Source organism: Microtus pennsylvanicus, chromosome 7 (genome assembly GCF_037038515.1).
Source record: "Microtus pennsylvanicus isolate mMicPen1 chromosome 7, mMicPen1.hap1, whole genome shotgun sequence".
Lineage (NCBI taxonomy): Eukaryota > Metazoa > Chordata > Mammalia > Rodentia > Cricetidae > Microtus > Microtus pennsylvanicus.
The window spans coordinates 119283763-119303663 of record NC_134585.1 but is presented as its reverse complement, the minus strand read 5'-3'; the positions used below and the strand labels follow the sequence as shown (position 1 = coordinate 119303663).

The window sequence follows — 19901 nt, the reverse complement described above, 5'->3', positions numbered from 1 at the left end:
ACATAACTAATAGTTCTTTGACCTATCAGACACGGACTGTTCGTCCCTAGACTGCCACCACGGTGTTATTCTCTATTCACCTCAGTGGCCCTGGGATCTAATGGTGGAGCCACAGCAATGCTTCTCCTAGTGACAAAGGAAAAGAGCCTGAGGAACCGTCAGGGCTGGGACGAGAAGGAGCTGTCCGCAGCGCAGAGGTGGTGGGCACTCTTCTATTTGAAGCAAAGGGAAAAACTTGCCAAGCTTTATTCAGGTTGTAAAGTCTGCAGACAGCACATCTACGTCTATAGCCAACCCCGTCTTCACAGTCCCCTGGGCAGACTCAGCCAGCCCTCCCTCCAGGCTCACTTCTTGTCTTCCTCTTTCTTGTCCTTCTTGCCATCCTTGGTGGCCTGGGAGGCTAGAGAGCCCATTGCATTCCGAATGGCTTCGTTGTTGGGATCCACGCCGGGAAGGTTCTCCAGGACACTCTGAAGGAACTCTGGGTCCTGCATCACATCGTAGTCGTCCTCCTCCTGAAAAAGGCACATGAGCGGGGGCACACGGGCAGCAGAGCGCTCAGGGAAGGGGCTGCGGGGGCCGGGTGTGCCACCAAGGGAAGGAAAGGCTCTAGGTAAGCAAGACCCGTGTCCACAATGGCATGGGCACTAACGGACAACACAGAAGCAGGAGAACTCTGACAACGGAGCGCAGAGGGTAAAACCACCACCATGTGCAGCTTTCTTGCTGGGAAACGCCCAACACTCCTGTCCCCCAGACCCTCTCGGGAGGACTCCATAGACTTCAATCCAGATCAATCCCACTAGAAAATTCCAGGACAATAGAATGCTTCTCCAACTCACTGTTCCCCTGGCAACGTTTACACAGAAGAAAACACACATCTATGTGTTTCCTTCTGTTCCTCAGAGAACTCGTCTGTGGAATGCTAGGGAGGGAAGCCTCAGCCCTAAAAGGCTGGGGATCTAAATACAAGGGAATCTCAAACATGACTGGATCCAAGGGTCACTGCCGGCTCTCACCTTCACAGGCTCAGAGGTGTCCATGGCTGAGCTAGCATCGATGTCAGCTGACTCTGTTTGGCCGAACTCTGAGGAAAGGAGAACAGCAGTCTCTGCTCAGTGCCTTCTCCTCACCCCAACCTCAGCCCTGCCCAGGCCCTTGAACACAGGCCCTACTCACCTGCTCCCTGCAGCGACATCTGCATGGCGTAGGCAATCTGCTCTTCCTCAGTCATGCTGCTTAGGTCAGGAAGCCCAGCACGGCCAAACTCCTGCTGGCTGATGGTCATCTTCAGGAGGGCATCGTCCGAGTCTGGGAAAGAACAGAAGGGCAAGGAAGACCTAGTGAACATCCCACAGGGCTGGCTGTGCCACTACCCAAGCCTAGCTTAAAATGGCTACACCCTCAGGCCCGGGACTTCAGAATCCACCTCTTTCACCTTCAGTCCCAGACGTTGCAATTCCAGCCTCGGCGGCAGAGGCTGCAGCAGCCCGCCGTGCCTCTTCCTCCTGCCGCTGCCGCTGCTCTTCCATAGAAACACGAAGAGCCTGGAAAAGAGAAGACAAGATGGACTACTGGGGCACTGCTGTGGCTGGAGAACACAGGAGGGCACCCTCTGGTTTATCGTAATCGCAGGAAGAGAACTGCTGAGAGATGAGAAGGGGAAATGGAAGCAGCAGAACAGGGCCTGGGGCGTCACCAGGAAAAGGAACAAGCCAGAGCCCTGCAGACAGAGCTAAGAGAAGGAAAGGATGGCATGGGAGTGCCCACCAGCTGGGCATCTACAGAGAGAACAAACCAGGTCAGCATCTGCTTACTAGAGCCAACTCAGGATCAGCACTGGGGTCTACTCCAAACTCGAAGTCACTGGCACCGAGCCCCAGCATGGCACCGCCTTCACCAGCCAGAATAGGAGAACTGATGAGGGCATCAGCCAAGCTGGGCCCAGGGGGCACTGTCACCAGGTGTGATCCGGTTCCATCCTTGCCATTCAGTGTGTTCACAAAGGCCGTCAGCTTCTCTGTGTTCACCTCCTGCGGGGCAGAGAGCACAAGACAGACCCCTCCTTCACTCACTGCTCCCAGCAGTCTCCAGAGTCCCAGGGCCTCTACTCCAGGAAAGGACGGTCCTGTTCATAACCAATGGATCAGATCCCATGCTCTACAATCCAGACTTACCTCTTCCCCAAAATTGATGATGTCAACGTTCACTTTTTCTTTCTTGAGGCGTTTGGCTAGTTTTACCAGCTGAGAAGAAAGTAAGAAAACCAAGAAATTGATTCTATATATTAAGCACCGAACTTGCCTCACAAAACACACAGAAATTCAGCAGCCGACCAAAGGTCGACACAAAACTGAAATCAGACATCCACCTTTCCCCCAGATTCTAAGTAGGTGGGGGAATTCCCAAATGCAGGCTCTGCCTGAGGCCGCAGACTCACATCCTTCTCCTGGTCCTCCACGGGGCTCCCCACGAAGGCGATGATGCGCATCTTGTGATTCTTGCCCTGCCTGTGCTTCAGGGCCAACTTGGAAAGCAAAAGAAGTTCCCATCAACCACAGGAAGCATCAGCTCCTCCCTGTGTCCCCTGCCCCTCCTCTTCCTTCCATCACAGTCACGTTGACCATCACGCAGATCAGGCCTCCCTCACATCCCTCACGGTCCTCCTGTCCCACCCTGTCTATACTGAGTAAGCGTGCTCTAGGTCAGTGCTTCTCAACCCGTGGGTCACCAAAGGGGTTGAGGGTCGAGTGACCTTTTCACAGGGGTCACTAAGACCACTGGAAAACACAGGTATTTACAGTACAGTTCGAAACAGTAGCAAAATTACAGCTATGAAGCAGCAACATAAATAATTGTGGGTTGGTGTCCTCACAACATGAAGACCTGCCGCAGGGAGGGGCTGAGAACCGCTCTCTAGGCCATCCCTCGCCTTGCTCTATCCAGCTCTAGATTACAGTTCTCAAGAAAAATGAGCACTGATCCTCACAGCAGGGGCGGCAGGACTCACGTGGGCCACACGAATGCCGGTGCAGAAGGTGATCTTGCCCTTGGGCTGGACAGTATGGAGCTTGGAGAGGATGCGGCCAGTGTCAGGCGTGAGTGTGGTCAGCACTTCACAGTCACTAGGTGAGAGCAAAGCATTTTGGTGAGCTCAGACACACAGTGCCTCCCGACCACTCCCAGTCCTCTTTTCTTTTGGGGGATTTCTCGAAACAGGGTTTCTCCGTGTAGTCCTGGCTGTCCTGGAACTTACTCTGCACACCAGGCTGGACTCAAACTCAGAGATCTGCCAGCCTCTGCATCCTAAGTACTGAGATTAAAGGTGTGCGCCACCACCACCTGGCTATTCATGTTTTCTTTAGAGACCTTAAAAACACTTTTATCATTTTTAAGATAGAGTCTCCTGAAGGACAAAATGGTAAAAGCCTTTAATCTGCACTGGGGAGGCAGAAGCAGCAGATCTGAGTCTGATACCAGCCAAGGCTATATGAGACCCTGTCTCAAAAAAAAAAAAAGAGCTGACAATATAGCTCATTGGTTAAGAGCACTTACTGTTCCTATAGAGGCTCCAGCTTCATTTCCCAGCACCCACACTCCAGTTCCAGAGAACCTGAACCCCTTTTCTGACCCCTGTGGGCACCATGCATGCCCATGGTGCATATACATAGATGCAGGACAAATATTCATATACATGAAATACAAAATAAATAAATTTTAAACAAGAAAAAAAGAAAATCCCAAAGGTTGGGGCTGGAGCTAAGCGGCAGAGCCCTTGCCTCGCACAAAGGAGACTGGGGTCACCTTTAGCATCAAAATGACAAGAAAAAGTTAAAAGCTGAGCATGGTGGTGCAGGCCTGGGAGACAAGAGGAGGTCCACCCAAGTCCAAGGCAGCCTGAGGCACACAGCAAGTCTGAAGACAGCCAAGGCAGAGGGAAAAACCTGTGTGGGGGTGGGGGGTGGGGGGCTAGTAAATCCTCCCTACCCAACAGGCTGTGCTGACCACGGGAGGAGGGGAAAACACGGGGAAGGGTAAAAACAGCCTGTACTACCAACATAAGGTCAGCCACCTACAGACCCAACATGGCAACACCGCCCACCTTCAGAGCCCCACTCCTGGGTCCCACGTACTTGGCCAGGGTGATGAGGCCCACGTTATTCTCAGGATTGCTTCGAGTCTTGGAGTGACACACGATGTTGACGGCATCCTGTTGGGCCTGCAGCCGGGTGGGAAGGAAGTCTCCATTCCGCATGTACTCACTGTTGTCCACGCTGTCAAGACGGGGAGAGGGAGACACAACAATGGAGGATCCCCCAAAACATATTCTACAGATAGGGGACCCTTCAACACCTCCTGCCAGACACACTATAACACAGCAGTGGCTTTCAGGCTTAGAACGCAGGGTCACTTGGAACTCTTTCTATCTTAACTGAGCACACAAGCCAGGCGCGGCAGCACACAGCTGTAACCCTAGAACTCCGAAGATGGAGCTAGGAGGATCAAGAGTTTATGGCAAGCCTCAATTACATTATAAGTTTGAGGCCAATCTGGGCTATATGAGACCCGATAAAACAAAACAAAAAACCCAAGATCTAGATAATATGAAATATAGACTCTGGCTTCCCTGCCTTTTGGTTTGGGGGTGGAGGTATCAGTCACACAATCTACTATTGAGCCACACATCCCTGGTCCGGGACCAACTCTTGATGACCCTTGAGGTCTCAGGGAGTTCTTCCAGCCACTGACACCTGTGTTCAGGGAAGAGCGCAGTGCCCAGAACAAGGTACTTTCCTTGAAAGCAAAACTGGCTCAGTGATAACTTTTTCCACCTTATAAAGCTTTACCTGATAATAACTAGAACCGCAAATGGTAGGGGGTAATTTATTGGATATCAGGTGGTGCTGAGACACAGGCTCTTCTCATTCTGCCACTTAACTTTCTGACAACTGCATTTGTGTGTATGGTTGTCTGTCTCTGTGTGTGTCCTCAGACCCTGTGAATCCAGGAGCGGGTACTGGATGAGCCGGAACTGGAGTTAGACGGTTTAAACAACATACTGCTGGGAATTGAAGTTGTATCCATGTAAGAGCAGCCTGCGCTCTCTGAGCACTGAATATCACTCTACCCCTGGGTAATTTTTTCTCTGAGAAAGTTGCTTCTTTCTCGAAGGTCCGGTTACTTCACTCTTTCATTTCATTTATTACTTGGAGGGCAAGACAAGTATGTGGCAAATGCTTGCCACAGCATGCACACGCTAGTCACAGGACAACTACAGGGAACTGGGTCTCTCCTCCCAGGGTTCCACAGCTTCAACAGGTCAAATAAAGCAGCAAGTCCAAAAATAAGAACAATAGAGGCTTTCGGCACAGTTTGGATGGAACATCTCAGTGCAAGGGCTGTGGGCAAGACCAACGAGCGGCTGAGGGGGGTGGGCAGACCACGAAAAGGAGAGGGGGAGAAAAGTGACAGTGACCAAAGCCGCTGCACTGCGGAGTGGCTACCGGGGGAAAACACACCCCACCACCCATGCATGTACCCCTTAAAACACCACTGTTAACAACAGTCCCAGTATTCCAGAGGCAGGACAACTACAGGGAACTCCAAGTGGGGCTACACAGCAAGATCTTTTTTTTTTTTTTGGTTTTTCGAGACAGGGTTTCTCTGTGGCTTTGGAGCCTGTCCTGGAACTAGCTCTTGTAGACCAGGCTGGTCTCGAACTCACAGAGATCCGCCTGCCTCTGCCTCCCAAGTGCTGGGATTAAAGGCGTGCGCCACCACTGCCCGGCTACACAGCAAGATCTTGTCTCAAGCCAAACAAAACACCACGCGACTGCCCAACTTCCCCTATCTCCAGCTGGATATGCAGGGGGTAATATGCGTTCCCTCAGCAGCATGCAATCCTTCACCCCCAAAATCGTAACAAAATTGGGCTTCCGGTATTACCTGAACTTTCCCGATCATAATTTTAATGTGCAGTTCTGTGGTAAGGTGCTTGCCTAGCATGAACAAGACCCTGGCTTTGGTTCCCAGTACTGCAAAATCAATTGACCCACCTCTCAAGTACAGGCCAGGCAACAGAGCATACCTGCAGGCTCAGCTACTTAGGAAGTCAAGGAAAGGATTTCTTGAATCCAGGATTGGGAGTCAGCCTGGGCAACATGCTGAGATCCATCCCTGTCCCCTCCCCACCCCTCTCCCTCACCCTCGGTCTCCCTTAGAAACAGGATGAGTTTTCCACGCTGAAGATGACTGTGAACTGATCCTCCCAACTCTACCTCCTAAGTGCTGGTTACAGGTATGTGGCGGCACATCTGACTTGAGATGACCTAACAACACAAACAGAGCTCCATTGAGTTCCACACTGCCCAAGCGTGATACCATGCATAAAAAACTAACAAGGAAAGAGTATAGCAGGTGTTGGTGGTGCACGCCTTTAATCCCAGCACTCAGGAGTCAGAGGCGGGCGGATCTCTGTGAATTCCAGGGCAGCCATGGCTGTTACAGAGAAACTGTTTCAAAAAACAAAAACAAAGAACAAGGAAGTAGGGAAGGAAGGACGGATGGACAGGAAGAAAGAAAGAAAGAAAGAAAGAAAGAAAGGAAGGAAGGAAGGAAGGAAGGAAGGAAGGAAGGAAGGAAGAAAGGAAGGAAGAAAGGAAGGAAGAAAGAAAGAGAGAGAAAGAAAGAAAGCCTGACAAGACAAACATCACAACACTTGAATTTTAAAATAGCTCCCTACAGAAGACTGGTGCCTGGAAATGCAGGACCCTCAGGGAAAACAAGGGCTCTCACCGTTCTGTGCCTGGGCAATGGCACCGATGGCTGATGCCTGTGGTCGTTTAACACAGCACTCTAAACTTTCTTTTGGGGAGAGGGGGTAGAAACAGGATCTCATTATGTTCCAAGCTGGCCTCAAACTCATGATCTTTCTGTCTCAACCTCTTCTGTGCCACGATGACAGGTGTGTACAACACCTGGCCAGATCAGTATTTTCAAATCAATACCAATCTGTACAACAGTCTGCCTCCATCAGCCCCAGAGTTATAGAACTGAATACGAGGTCTTCGGTCCTAACTTCTTCCTGTGGTGATCCCTTCCACCTTCAATCAATCATCTGTTAGTCACCCTGATCTACATCCCCAACACGGGGCTTTTTATTTAAGCAGCTCTCTTCACAGCTTAAGTTCCGAGGAGTCCCAAACGCCACGGCACTCCAGTAAGTACCACACAGAAGTCACTACAATTCTCCCAGTGTGCGAAAGGTTGGGGCCAGAAAACAGATGCTGGGTTCCAAACTTGTCTTCTTTCTCCCTTAACATGTTCTCTTCTAGAAGTGCACAAACTTAGAAGACAAAAATATAGGACTTGAGATGAAATTTTAATTTCAGACATTTAACAAGTGACTTTTAAGATCTCACACACACACCTACAGAGGTCAAAGGCACTGGATCTTCTGGGCTGACAAGGAGGAGCTGAGAACAGTACAATATGAGTGCTGGGAACTGAACCCCAGTCCTCTGCAAGAACAGCAAGGGCTCTTAGCATTGAGGCATTCTCCAAACCAAACAAATAACTTTTAAAAGCAACATCTGGGTTGTATTAAAATCACTTTTTATACTAAAAACTACGCACTATTTGCCTGAAATTCAAATTTAGCTGGGCATTCTGGTTGTGCTGTTTTGAGGCAGTCTTCCTAGGCATCCTGACTCACGGAATTCCCCTGCCTCACCTCCAAAGTGCTGGAAATACAAGCTTGAGCCATCAAGTCTGGCTCACCTTGTATTTTAGCTGGCAGCTAGCCTATCTCCAAAGAGAAACATGGGCCTGATGACTCAGGCTTATAATCCTACACACTTGGGAGGTGGAAACAGAGGATTGCAAGTTCAAGGCCAGCCTACGCATCTTCTCGAATAAAGCTTCAAAGTCAGCCTGGGCTACAGTGTCAAAACTCCATCTAAAAAATCATAATGATGACACATAATAAATGCAGTAAAGAAGGGGTGTGGCTGTAGCTCATTCCTGAGCATTCCCAAGGCTCAGGACTCAATTCCCAGTATCTACAAAAACAAAACCCTCTTGTAGCCCTGAAGAAATATATGTCCTCATCTTGGCTTTTTAAAAATTTATTATTTTTCTTTTCCTCAGCTTCTAATCCAACTCATAATAGGTACTCATGCCAAGTATCAAACTGATTGCATTAATTCATCGGAGAAGAGCATTGTACGGTAGCTTTTGACGCCTGCGTATCACAACCACTAAAAGTTGTGTGACCCGAGCAAATCACCCAAAGGCCTTCCGATTCGTGATGAAATGAAGGACCATCTTCCCTGAATGCTGGTATAGGTTCAAGAGAGAAAAAGTACAGGGAAAGGCAATGAAGTCGGAGACGGGTGGATGGGGCGGTTGCCCTCTGCTCCTCATTCCTTTAGGGCGGCATGGAGGGCAGGGTCCGAGAACCAACCTAAAGGCTGCTGTGGGAAACCCAGGGTTCCGAGGCCTGCGTTCCTGGGCCGGGATGACTCAGGGAGTCGCCGGCCTGTCTCCCGTGGGCCCCAAGGCCACATCGCCTTGCGACCCGGTCCCCACCCCAGGCCTTCGGGCCTCGGCGCCGTGCGCACCCGCGACCCGGACACGGCCCCCGGCCAGGTCCAAAGCTCCTCACCAAACCATAGTGCTCTCCAACACCATCTTGCCACCTTCCCTCTGCGGACCGGCTCCTGGACTGGCAAACAACAGCGCCTCCGATTGGCCTGGAGCTCCTCGCCAATCACAAAACTCGGCCTCCTCTCCGCCCCGCCGCCCCGCCTCCTCTCCGCCCCGCGCCCCGCGATGCGTTCTGGGACTTGTAGGCCCCGCAGACGCGGAAGCGGTGCCAGCTACCTCCGCGGCAGAATTAGCTTCTGCAGGGTCGCCCAGCTGCTTCCGGACGCTGTGGAGCAGCTGTGAGTTCTCTGCACAGCTGGGCCTGGTGACACTCGCCAGTCAGCACTCTGCAATCTGAGACAGGAGGGTTGTGATTTACCCCCTCCTCTGCTCTTTTTGTTTGAGGTTTTGTTGTTGCCGTTTGAGAATTCTCTGTGGAACTGAGGCTGAACTCCTGGTCCCCCTCTACCTTCACCTCCCCAGTGCTACCCAGATCGGAACTGCAGTTTCGGGGCCAACCTGGGCTCCATAGTTACATAGTGAGACTGTCTCAAACACACACACACAGACCCGCATGCACGCACGCACTACTGTGGATATGACAGTTCAAGCATGATTTTTTTTAAAAAAGAGTCAGATCAATCTCTGTGAGTTGGAGACCAGCCTGGTCTACAGAGCAAGCTCCATTCTAACTCTCCGTTTCCCATTGCACTTCGTTTATCCAACTGCTATAAACACTTACAACCTCAGGGTGGTGGTGGCGTACGCCTTTAATCTCTGCGCTCCAGAGGCAGGTGGATCTCTGTGAGTTCAGGAGAGCCAGGGAGAAACTTTGTCTTGTAAAGCCAAGTCTAAGAATGAAAAAACAAGAGTACTGCAGGAGTGCCTCAGTAAGCAGGTGCCTATGAGCACAACCGAGCCCCAATTTCAACTCCTAACACCAAAAACAAACAAACAAACCAAAAACTATCCCCACCAGGAAAAAAAAAATACAACTGGAAATTCTGGTAGTGGTGTCTGTTGCAAACACTTTATAGATTTTAGTAAACTCTCCTTTAATAAAACTTATTTATTTGTTCTGCCCCCCACCCCAGACAGGATTTCTCTGTGTCACAACTCCGGCTGTCACAGATCCACCTGCCTCCACCTCCACAGGGCTAGGATTAAAGGCGTGCGCCACCACACCTGGCTTTGTTCTGCTTCTTTTATGACTGTAGTTTTTCTTTTTTTATAGGGTCTATTTTACTATTTTATATGTAGGAGTGTTTTTGCCTTTATGTATGTATGTGTACCAAATGTGTGGTGTCTGAGTTGGGGCATACACATGTGAGTTCAGGGGTCCTCAGAAGCCAGAAGTCAGTTCCCTTGAAGCTGGAGCTACAGGTGGGTATGAGGCTCCGTAGGAGTGCTGGGAACCAAACCCAGCAGCAAGTACCCTGAACCACGGACCCATTTCTCCAGCCCCCATTTATTTCTGAATTTTTTTATGTTGTGGGAGCCAGATCTTCCCTTCCACCAGGTGGGCCCTGGGGAACAAACTCGGCTTGTCAATCTCGATAGCAAGGGGCTTCACCCACTGAGCCATCTTGCTGGCCTTTTAGCAAGGTTGTGATGATTATATTGGTATTGTGTCTTGGTTTCCTTTCCTGTTGCTGAGGTAAAATACACTGACAGAGGACCTTAAAGCTGAAAGGGCTTCTGACTCACAACTCCAGGTTACAGCTTGTCAGTGTGGTAGAAAGTTGTATCAGCTAGTCATACCATAGCCACAGTCAAGAGAAAGGAGCAATAAATGGACACAAACATGCTCGGTCTGCTCACACCGTTATATACGTATAGCCCAGAACCCTAGGCTCAAGGAATGGTACCACCCACAATGGTTGCTTCCCTCCACATCAACCAATGTAATTGAGATAATCACTCACAGGCATTCTCAGAGGTCCTTCTCCCAGATACTTCTAGGTTGTGTCAAGTTGACAATTAAAACATCACTGACCCAAACTCCCAGGAATAAGGGTCCCTAATGGCGAGATGCCGAGTGGGAGGAGTGGATGAGAAATAAGGGAGACACAGCAGTAGCTGGGACCAAGGAGGTCTCACACAAGCTGATGACTCAGGCCAGACAAGTTTATTAGGGAGCACAGCATCTGCCAGGTGCTGGCGCACACCTTTAATCCCAGCGCTCGGCAGGCAGAGGCGGTAGATCCCTCTGAATTATGGGCCAGCCTGGTCTACACAGAGAAACCCTGTCTCAAAAAACTAACAAACAAAAAGCTAAAACTCTCAAGCCAGGCATAGTAGTGCACGTCTATAATCCCAGCACTCGGGTAGCAAAGGAAGGAGGCTCTCTGAGTGTGAAACCAGGCCAACCTGGTCTACATGACAAGCTCCAGCAGCCAGTGCTACAATAAAAAAACCTTGCCTCAGGCAGGGAGAATCCCAGGTAGGGAGGCAGAATCAGAGGGATTCAAGTTCAAGACTGGTTTACTCTACATAGTGAGTTCTAGGACAATCTGGGCTATGTAGAGACTTTGTTTCAAAAAACTGAAACAAAGAAGAAACTCCAGAGGGGAAAACACCAAATGTTTCAGCTCTAAGTGAGGAATCTGGAGTTTGTCATCTAATCAGCCGGACTCCAGAATCTTGGTAGCTCCACCATTCCAGCTTTGCCACCTGCAGCAACACAGTTTCTCTACTGGGCTCTTCCACTCCAGAGTGCAGCCCTCGCTGGCAGACATGGCCGAGTCCTGGTCATTTCCAGGACCCTGGGATCTCCACTGCATCCGAAGCTCCACCTCCGCAGCGTCTTGTAATAGCCTCTCAGGGCCTCTCCAAAGTGACTCCGCCTCAGTTGCTCTCCACATCTCCATAAATCTCGCATCTTTCATGCCTTCAGAACCAGTGCCAGGTGGGTATTATCCCCAAGTCCCGATGTCAGTTCCTGTGCTTGCCCCCTGAACTACAGCAGTGTGCTGACCTTAGGGAAATATTTCCCTATGCGTTTGCTTTCAAGAGGCAGAAATGCTTTTTTAAAAGATGTGTGTGTGCGCACACGTGTGCAGGTGCCTCAGGGGTTAGAAGAGGACATTGGATCCCCTAGCATTGGAGTGATAAAAAAAAAAAAAAAAAAAGCCGGGCGATGGTGGCGCACGCCTTTAATCCCAGCACTCGGGAAGCAGAGGCAGGCAGATCTCTGTGAGTTCGAGACCAGCCTGGTCTACAGAGCTAGTTCCAGGACAGGCTCCAAAGCCACAGAGAAACCCTGTCTCGAAAAACCAAAAAAAAAAAAAAAAAAGAAAAAAAGAAAAAGAAAGAAAGAAAAAAGAAAAGAAAAAACAAAGCCACAGAGAAACCCTGTCTTGAAAAACCAAAAAAAAAAAAAAAACTTTATTTTTTTTGGAGATATATGCTGGACCATTATGTGTCTCTATTTGTGCAGGTATACCCATGATGGCCATAACTTTTAATAAATGTGTGATTACTGAATCAATCTTTTCTAAGCTCAAAGCAGTTGCCCATTAAAACACGAGTGTCAATGGTGTGGTGTACATATTTTAATTTTCCAAATTCTGTAAAGTGGAAAACATCCATCTGCCAGATTTCATTCCTTTGAGTACCCTTTCGGTTATTCCCTGCAGGTAGGGTTATTCCCTGCAGGTAATGGTATTTGGTTATAGAAAGAACAAGTAGGACATTTATTTATAACCTCCTTAGCTTATTGCCATATAATAGAAAACTTTCTTAAATGAAAATTTGAGGCCAATCTGATGTTGGAAGTCAGAAAATAATCCCACACTATTCAGAATTATAAATAATAAAGGGTTATTTATTTAAGGGAGACTTACAGATCACTGGCCTACATAACAGTCCTCTGCACAAACAGGGAACAGGAACAGAGTCTAGCAGCTGGAAGCGAGAGACCAGACACATGATTTACATCAGCATATATAGTATAAGAGGCCACGCCCAAGTGGGCCGGTAACTTACAGGCTACTGGTGGTAGGAATTCCTATAGCATCTCCCCCTTTCGTTGAAATAAAAAAGTTCTAAGCCTAATACAAAATTATATACAATAAGAACAAATATATCAAGCAAGAAACGTGATAAATGTTTCAATAATTATCCTATCCTAATGAGTTTAAGTCTTGTATAATGAATAACTTGGCCTAGTCGTAAGAGGAAAGTAACTACAACTAGTCTTCAACCCCATCAAAGATCTGAAAAGGGAAATAATATCACTTGAGTGTGCAGGGAATGCAATAAATCAACTTCCTAAAATGTGAAACAAATGACAGAGACAACTGGCTACCTGGGCAGTCACCCAAAGTCTCATTTGCAATGTAAGGCCTAGAGTAACTGAAAGACCATTTTCAGAGGCAGGAAATTTTTCAAAACTATCTTAACCTGTCTTGGCAAGATTTGACGGTCCTTTTTCTTGTATCCTGATGAATGTCTAGCAGACTCTTTCATGAAGCAGAAACCCCAAACGATCATCTCACCTTTAGGCAAGTTCAGCAGCCATTTTTCTATGGGTACTGTATGTCCAGTTTATCAAGCAGTCCAGGCAAGAGCAGTTTTTTTTGCCAAAATGGCTAACCAACTGAAGGGCGTGGTCGATCAGTAATTAACCAGACCAGTTTGATAAAATATATTCAGCTTTAATAAACAGAAGAAAGGGAACTTACAAACCCAGAATTCCAGTGATTCGGGAGGCAGGAACACAAAGAGGAAGAGCAAGCGCTCGTGGATGTTTTTATTGGCTTTGTGTGGCCCCAGGGGGACACACCTTAGGCAGCATGGGGTGGCTGAAGTCCCCCATCAACCAACTCCATAAGGAGCCTCTTCGATGCCCATCTTCCTCTTGAAGTAATTGGTGCTGCCAGGAGCAGATGTGTCTCACTGTCATGAAAAGCCCTAAGTTATTAAGCATTTTAAATGTCATATTCTGTAGGTCTCTGAAAGATTTGAAGAATATCTATCTAACTGAAATATATCTCTATATATCTAGAAAACCTAACTAACATGACTACAAACTTGACTATTATAGATGATCATCTATTTATCTATATTCCTTTTATTTTATACATTTTTATTATATTTATTGAGCTCTACATTTTTCTCTGCTCCTCTCCCTTCAAACCTCCTCCAATGTCCCCAGGCTCCCAATTTACTCAGGAGATCTTTTTTTTTTTTTTTTTGGTTTTTCGAGACAGTGTTTCTCTGTGGCTTTGGAGCCTGTCCTGGAACTAGCTCTGTAGACCAGGCTGGTCTCGAACTCACAGAGATCCGCCTGCCTCTGCCTCCCGAGTGCTGGGATTAAAGGCGTGCGCCACCACCGCCCGGCTACTCAGGAGATCTTGTCTTTTTCTAGTTTCTACTTCCCATGTGGATCAGATCTATGTAAGTCTCTCTTAGTGTCTGCATTGTTGTCTAAGTTCTCTGGGATTGTGGTTTGTAAACTGTCTTTCTTTGCTTTATGTTTAAAAACCACCTATGAGTGAGTACATGTGATAATTGTCTTTCTGTGTCTGGGTTACCTCACTCAAAATAATGTTTTCTAGCTCCATCCATTTTCTGCAAAATTCAAGCTGTTGTTATTTTTTTCTGCTGTGTAGTACTCCATTGGGTAAAAGTACCATTTTCCTTCTCCATTCTTCAGTCAAGGGGCATTTAGGTTGTTTCCAGGTTCTGGTTATGACAAACAAAGCTACTATGAACATAGTTGAGCACATGTCCTTGTGGTATGATTGAGCATCCTTTGGATATATACCCAAAAGTGGTATTACTGGGTCTTGAGGAAGGTTGTTCCTAATTTTCTGAGAAATCGCCACACTGACATCCAAAGGGGTTGTACCAGCTTGCATTCCCACCAGCAACACAGAAATGTTCCCTTTTCACCACAACCTCTCCAGCATAAGTTGTCATCAGTGTTTTTGATCTTGGCCATTCTTACAGGTGTAAGATGGAATCTCAGAGTTGTTTTAATTTGCATTTCTCTGATGACTAAGAATGTTCAACATTTCCTTAAGTATCTTTCAGCCACTTTAGATTCCTCTTTGAGAGTTCTCTGTTTAGGTCTGTACTCCATTTTTTAAATTGGATTATGTAGCTGGGCGATGGTGGTGCACGCCTTTAATCCCAGCACTCGGGAGGCAGAGGCAGGCAGATCTCTGTGGGTTTGAGGCCAGCCTGGTCTACAGAGCTAGTTCCAGGACAGGCTCCAAAGCTACAGAGAAACCCTGTCTCGAAAAACCAAAAATAAATAAATAAATTGGATTATGTGCTCTTTTGGTGTCCAATTTCTTGAGTTCTTTGTATATTTTAGAGATCAGACCTCTGTCTGATGTGGGGTTAGTTAAGATCTTTTCCTATCTTGTAGGCTGTCATTTTGTCTTGTTGACCGTGTCCTTTGCTTTACAGAAGCTTTTCAGTTTCAGGTCCCATTTATTGTTTCTCTCAGTGTCTGTGCTGCTGGGGTTCTATTTAGGAAGTGGTTCTGTTGTAATAGGAACGGCAGGGCTGCGTCCCTCCACCGAGCTAGCTTTACACCTGAAATAATTACATGGAAATTGTATTCTTTTAAACACTGCCTGGCCCATTAGTTCCAGCCTCTTATTGGCTAGCTCTTACATATTGATCTAACCCATTTCTAATAATCTGTGTAGCCCACGATGTGGCTTACCAGGGAAGATCTTAACATGCATCTGTCTGGAGTGGATGAATCATGGCGACTGCCTGACTCAGCTTCTTTCTCCCAGCATTCTGTTCTGTTTACTCCACCCACCTAAGGGTTGGCCTATCAAATGGGCCTAGGCAGTTTCTTTATTAATTAACCAATGAAAGCAACAGATTAGAAAGAAATCACTCCCACATCATGGTTCCCTGTGCCAAAGTGTTCAAGTGTGCTTCCCACTTTCTCTTCTATAAGGTTCAGTGTGGCTGGCTTTATGTTGAGGTCTTTTTTCCATTTGGGACTTGAGTTTTGTGCATGGTGATAGATATGACTCTATTTTCATTCTTCTACATGTTGATATCCAGTTATGCCAGTACCACTTATTAAATATGCTTTCTTTTTTCCATTTGATATTTTTTTGATTATCAAAGATCAGATGTTCAAAGATGTGTGGATTGATATCCTGGTCTTCTATTCGGTTCCATATCTATATTTCTTTTTTTTAAATATTTATTTATTTACTTATTATGTATACAATATTCTGTTTGTGTGTATGCCTGCAGGCCAGAAGAGGGCACCAGACCTCACTACAGATGGTTGTGAGCCACCATGTGGTTGCTGGGAATTGAACTCAGGACCTTTGGAAGAGCAGGCAATGCTCTTAACCACTGAGCCATCTCTCCATCCCCATATCTATATTTCTTAATTATGCATTTTAAATGAACTGCACAAGCACAACACCTGTGAGTGTATATATATATGTATATATATACATATGTATATATACACTCATATAAACATATATATGTATATATATACACACAGTATAACAAAATTGGCCTTAAATTTGTATCAATAAATCAGGATCCCTACCCATGCAAATTTTTATAGCATATCCCCCTTTAAATGTAAAAAAATTATAAACAATATTTGAGAATATGGGCATAGTTCTTCTCTAAATTGCTTCTTGCTTTTGATTGGGCGAAGTAATTTTTTAAGGGGTGTTCAAACCTTTCAGGGGGGTCTTTGTTCATCAAACCACTTTAGTCTGGGAGGATTCCACAGGTTCTCACCCTCTGTGGAAACAAAAAACCTCTTTTCCAAAGCAACATATCCTTAGACTCAAAATTTAAAAACAAGATACTTTTATAATATACATGCTGGTTTAGCTTAGCAGCCCATACAATGAAATGTCTCTCCATACTTAGCTCTTCAGTCAAAAAAATTCAAAGACACAATAATTCACTTAATCCAGACTCTGTGTATATTCCATCTTTACGTGGCTTATGTGTTTTTACTCTATTACTTTTTAATATTTATTTTATTATCTTTGTCCCTTTAATCTATGACTGCATGTACTCTGTCTCTTTAAAGACTTTGTTTTTAAACCATTTATTTTTATAACTCTCTATACTCCTTTTCTTCTCTCTCCCAAGCCTATGTATTTATCCAACTCCGTGACCCATTTAAAGGCCTTTTATATCTGAATTTGTCCTATCGTGTATCTGTAATCCTTTACTGTCCTGGAGTGCTTTTAAAAAACTTAAGTGGTGCCATTGCTTGGGGAAATATGGTACTTCCTGCTTGCCTTGCCCAGTCCAGCATGGTGGAGCTGCTTGTTGCCTCCGAGAGCCATGCAGTGCCCTGTCTCTAGGCACAGTTGGTCTATGTTGCTATTAAGCAAGTTGTACCAGTCTGCTCACAGATCCCACTCAAATGCTCTGTAGCTGGACCTCCAGAAAGAGTCAAGAGTTCGTGCTGTAACATGGCCCAGAAAGCCGGCATTTTAAAAACACGGCTTTTTTCCTGCTACTGGTGAATCAGGAAAAATATCTCTTAATGGAGCCACCAGCAAAATGCTGGTTTCCAAGATGCCATGCTTAACTCTGGAAAAGTCTGCTGGATACTATGGGACCGTAGGCTGAAGATGGGTGCCCCAACAATACAGAAGAACTTTGGGTGACTGTCCAGGCAGCAAGATGTCTCTGTCAATTCTAGAGTTTTGGAAGTTGCTTATAATGCACTTTCTGTTTACTTAGGCAATATTATATCCTTCTGGAGTCTTTGATGGAGTTGAAGAATTTATAGTTTTCCTTAGTTATGATAAAAGACAATAATAATATAAATAGTATAACTGTAATTCTTGCTTAATACCTGTTTTATTACATGTAATTTTACTATGTTAAAGTTAAAATCTTTTTTATTTAAACAGAAAAGGGGATATGGGAATCCCCTCTGTATGCTGTGATTACCATTAATGAATAAAGAAACTGCTTTGGGCCTGTAGCAAAGCTATAGGAGAACAGAGCTAGGTGAGGAAAACTAAATGGAATGCTGGGAAAAAGTAGTAGGAGTGAGGGAACAGACATGTAGCCCTGCTGGAGACAGATGCTGGAACTTTAGCCAGTAAGCCACAGCCAAGTGGCAATACACAGATTAAGAGAAATGGGTTAAATTATGTAAGATTTAGCTAATAAGAAGCTAGAGCTAATGAACCAAGCAGTGACTTAATTAATAGTTTCTGTGTGATTATTTTGGGCTAAGTAGCCAGGAACTAGCGGCCTCAACACCAATCAATTGTTGGTCAATTTCTGTGCTAGAGGACCAGGCAGACCCATATGGGATGGCATGTGTTTTATGTATATTGGACAAAGCCTATTCCTGATTATATCTTGAACCTGAATGAATAATGAAGTCAATTCTGTATCATCTGGTATAAATTCAGTGGTTTCAATATGTAAGACAACTCTTTCTGTATACTGCAAATTAGTAACTATATTGAGAGGTTCTTTAAAATCTCTTAGTACTGAGAATAGCATAAAATTCTGCCTTTTGGACATAATTATAAGGGCTTTGTTCCACCTTACTTAAATCTTCTGATTTGTAACCTGCCTTTCCTATTTGCATCGGTATAAAATGTAAGGGCTTCAGTTATTGGTACATCATGCTCAATTCGGGGAAGAATCCAAGTAGTTCTCTTTATAAGGTTAATTCTATTGCTTTTGGGATAATTGCTATTAATCTTTCCTAAAATAAATCAGCACAGGCTGACAACAAACTTGCTATACACTCGGAGGATCAAGAACTTCGGATCCTTCTCCTTCCATGTCCTGAATGATGGGATACAGGTGTGTAACCACAGCCTTTATGCTGTGCTGGGAAACTAAACCAGAGCTTCAGGCATGCTTGGTACTCATTGGAGAGCTGTATTTTCAGGCTGTCCAACACCCACTATTTGCTGACTACCGTTCACAGTACTTACGTCCCTCGCTGTATCACAGCTAATGACTTTGTGTTTTACTCCTGGACACTTTAACTCTTGATGGCCAATTTACATCTTTTGATCTCCCCGTCTCATTAGTTGCTCAGAAGCTGCTACATGTGTCTGTAATAACCTTTTTTTAAAAAAAAAATCATTACTTTAGGTGTCATCAATTTATTATGGAAATTATTTACATGATATAATTCAAAATACCAGTAGGATGAACAGCTTCATGTGACCCCATTTCAACAGTGATTTCAGTCTCCATATTCTCCAAGAACGTCCTTGTCACCTAAAACCACCTCCACACTCTGGGATAACTCCGTCTCCAGCTTTCACACTAACTGGTTGGCCCTGTCCACCGCTTCCTTAGCCACCTCATCTCACAGCTGCTGCTGCTGCTTGCGGCTTTCCTGGACGCATGCTACCACCCTTGCCTAGAGACTCCGCTGCGCTCCTCTCAACCAGTGCTTCCTAAACCTGTACAGACATGATTCTAAATGATCTTCACAGAACAGGGAACTCTGGTATGGAAAAGAACAATGTTTAGTTGACTTGCTTCTCTAGGCTGGAAGTACTTGCCATACAAGCACAAGAACTCGATATACAGAAGGCAGGCACAGTGATGCACACTTGTAATTAATCCCAGCACTGGTAAGACACTGAGAAGGGAATTCCTGGCGCCCACTGGCCAGCAAGACTGCCTACTCTGGTGACTTCTAAGTCAATTAGAGACCATATCTTACAAAACACAGTGGACAGCACTTCTGGGAAAGGACACGCAAGGCTGTACTCTGGCTTCCACACACATGCAACCTGTACATTTGTGCAAACACACACAAAATCTGATTCTAAAGCTTCCCCATCTCCAGGCATTAAAATGAGCCCAGATCACCAGTCTAGTTTCCTACTGAAGAGCTTAACAAAAGTTTATACAATTATCTTTAAGGGGGGTGGGCTGGAGAGATGGCTCAGCGCCATAGGGCACTGGCTGCTCATCCAGGTCCTGAGTTCAATTCCCAGCAACCACATGCTGGCTCACAACCATCTGTAATGAGATCTGGTGTCCTCTTCTGGTTTGCAAGGACACATGTAGTACAGAACACTGTATATACAATAAATCTTTTTAAATTTTATTTATTTATTTATTATGTATACAACATTCTGCCTCCATGTGTGCCCGCATGCCAGAAGAGGGCACCAGATCTCATTACAGATGGTTGTGAGCCACCATGTGGTTGCTAGGAATTGAACTCAGGACCTCTGGTAGAGCAGCCAATGCTCTTAACCATTGAGCCATCTCTCCAGCCCCACAATAAA

The 19901-nt window shown here is 46.0% G+C and overlaps 1 protein-coding gene across 5 annotated transcripts; it reads right to left on the bottom strand.

The window, feature by feature from the left end:
• Positions 1-230: 230 nt before the first annotated feature.
• Positions 231-8781, bottom strand: Psmd4 (proteasome 26S subunit ubiquitin receptor, non-ATPase 4). Of its 5 annotated transcripts, none has more exons than XM_075978216.1 (10): positions 8666-8781; positions 4134-4274; positions 3011-3125; positions 2441-2527; positions 2178-2246; positions 1818-2033; positions 1430-1547; positions 1180-1311; positions 1020-1087; positions 231-515 (listed from the first exon to the last, which is right to left on the bottom strand). In XM_075978216.1, the coding sequence occupies exons 1-10, from the start codon at positions 8689-8691 to the stop codon at positions 345-347; spliced, it is 1143 nt and encodes a 380-aa protein (XP_075834331.1). In that variant the 5' UTR covers positions 8692-8781; the 3' UTR covers positions 231-344. The 5 variants fall into 5 exon arrangements, with proteins under 5 accessions (XP_075834331.1, XP_075834332.1, XP_075834336.1 ...); XM_075978217.1 differs by having other exon boundaries at positions 1439-1547; XM_075978221.1 differs by having other exon boundaries at positions 1439-1547; positions 8465-8708.
• Between the last annotated feature and the right edge of the window lie 11120 nt (positions 8782-19901).

Coding starts and splice junctions, on each gene's coding strand:
- Psmd4 (XM_075978216.1), bottom strand. CDS start 8,691: ATGGTGTTGGAGAGCACTATGGTTTG. Junction 2,034..2,177: donor TCATCAATTTTGGGGAAGAG/GTAAGTCTGGAT, acceptor TCTGCCCCGCAG/GAGGTGAACACAGAGAAGCT. Junction 516..1,019: donor ACACCTCTGAGCCTGTGAAG/GTGAGAGCCGGC, acceptor TGCCTTTTTCAG/GAGGAGGACGACTACGATGT.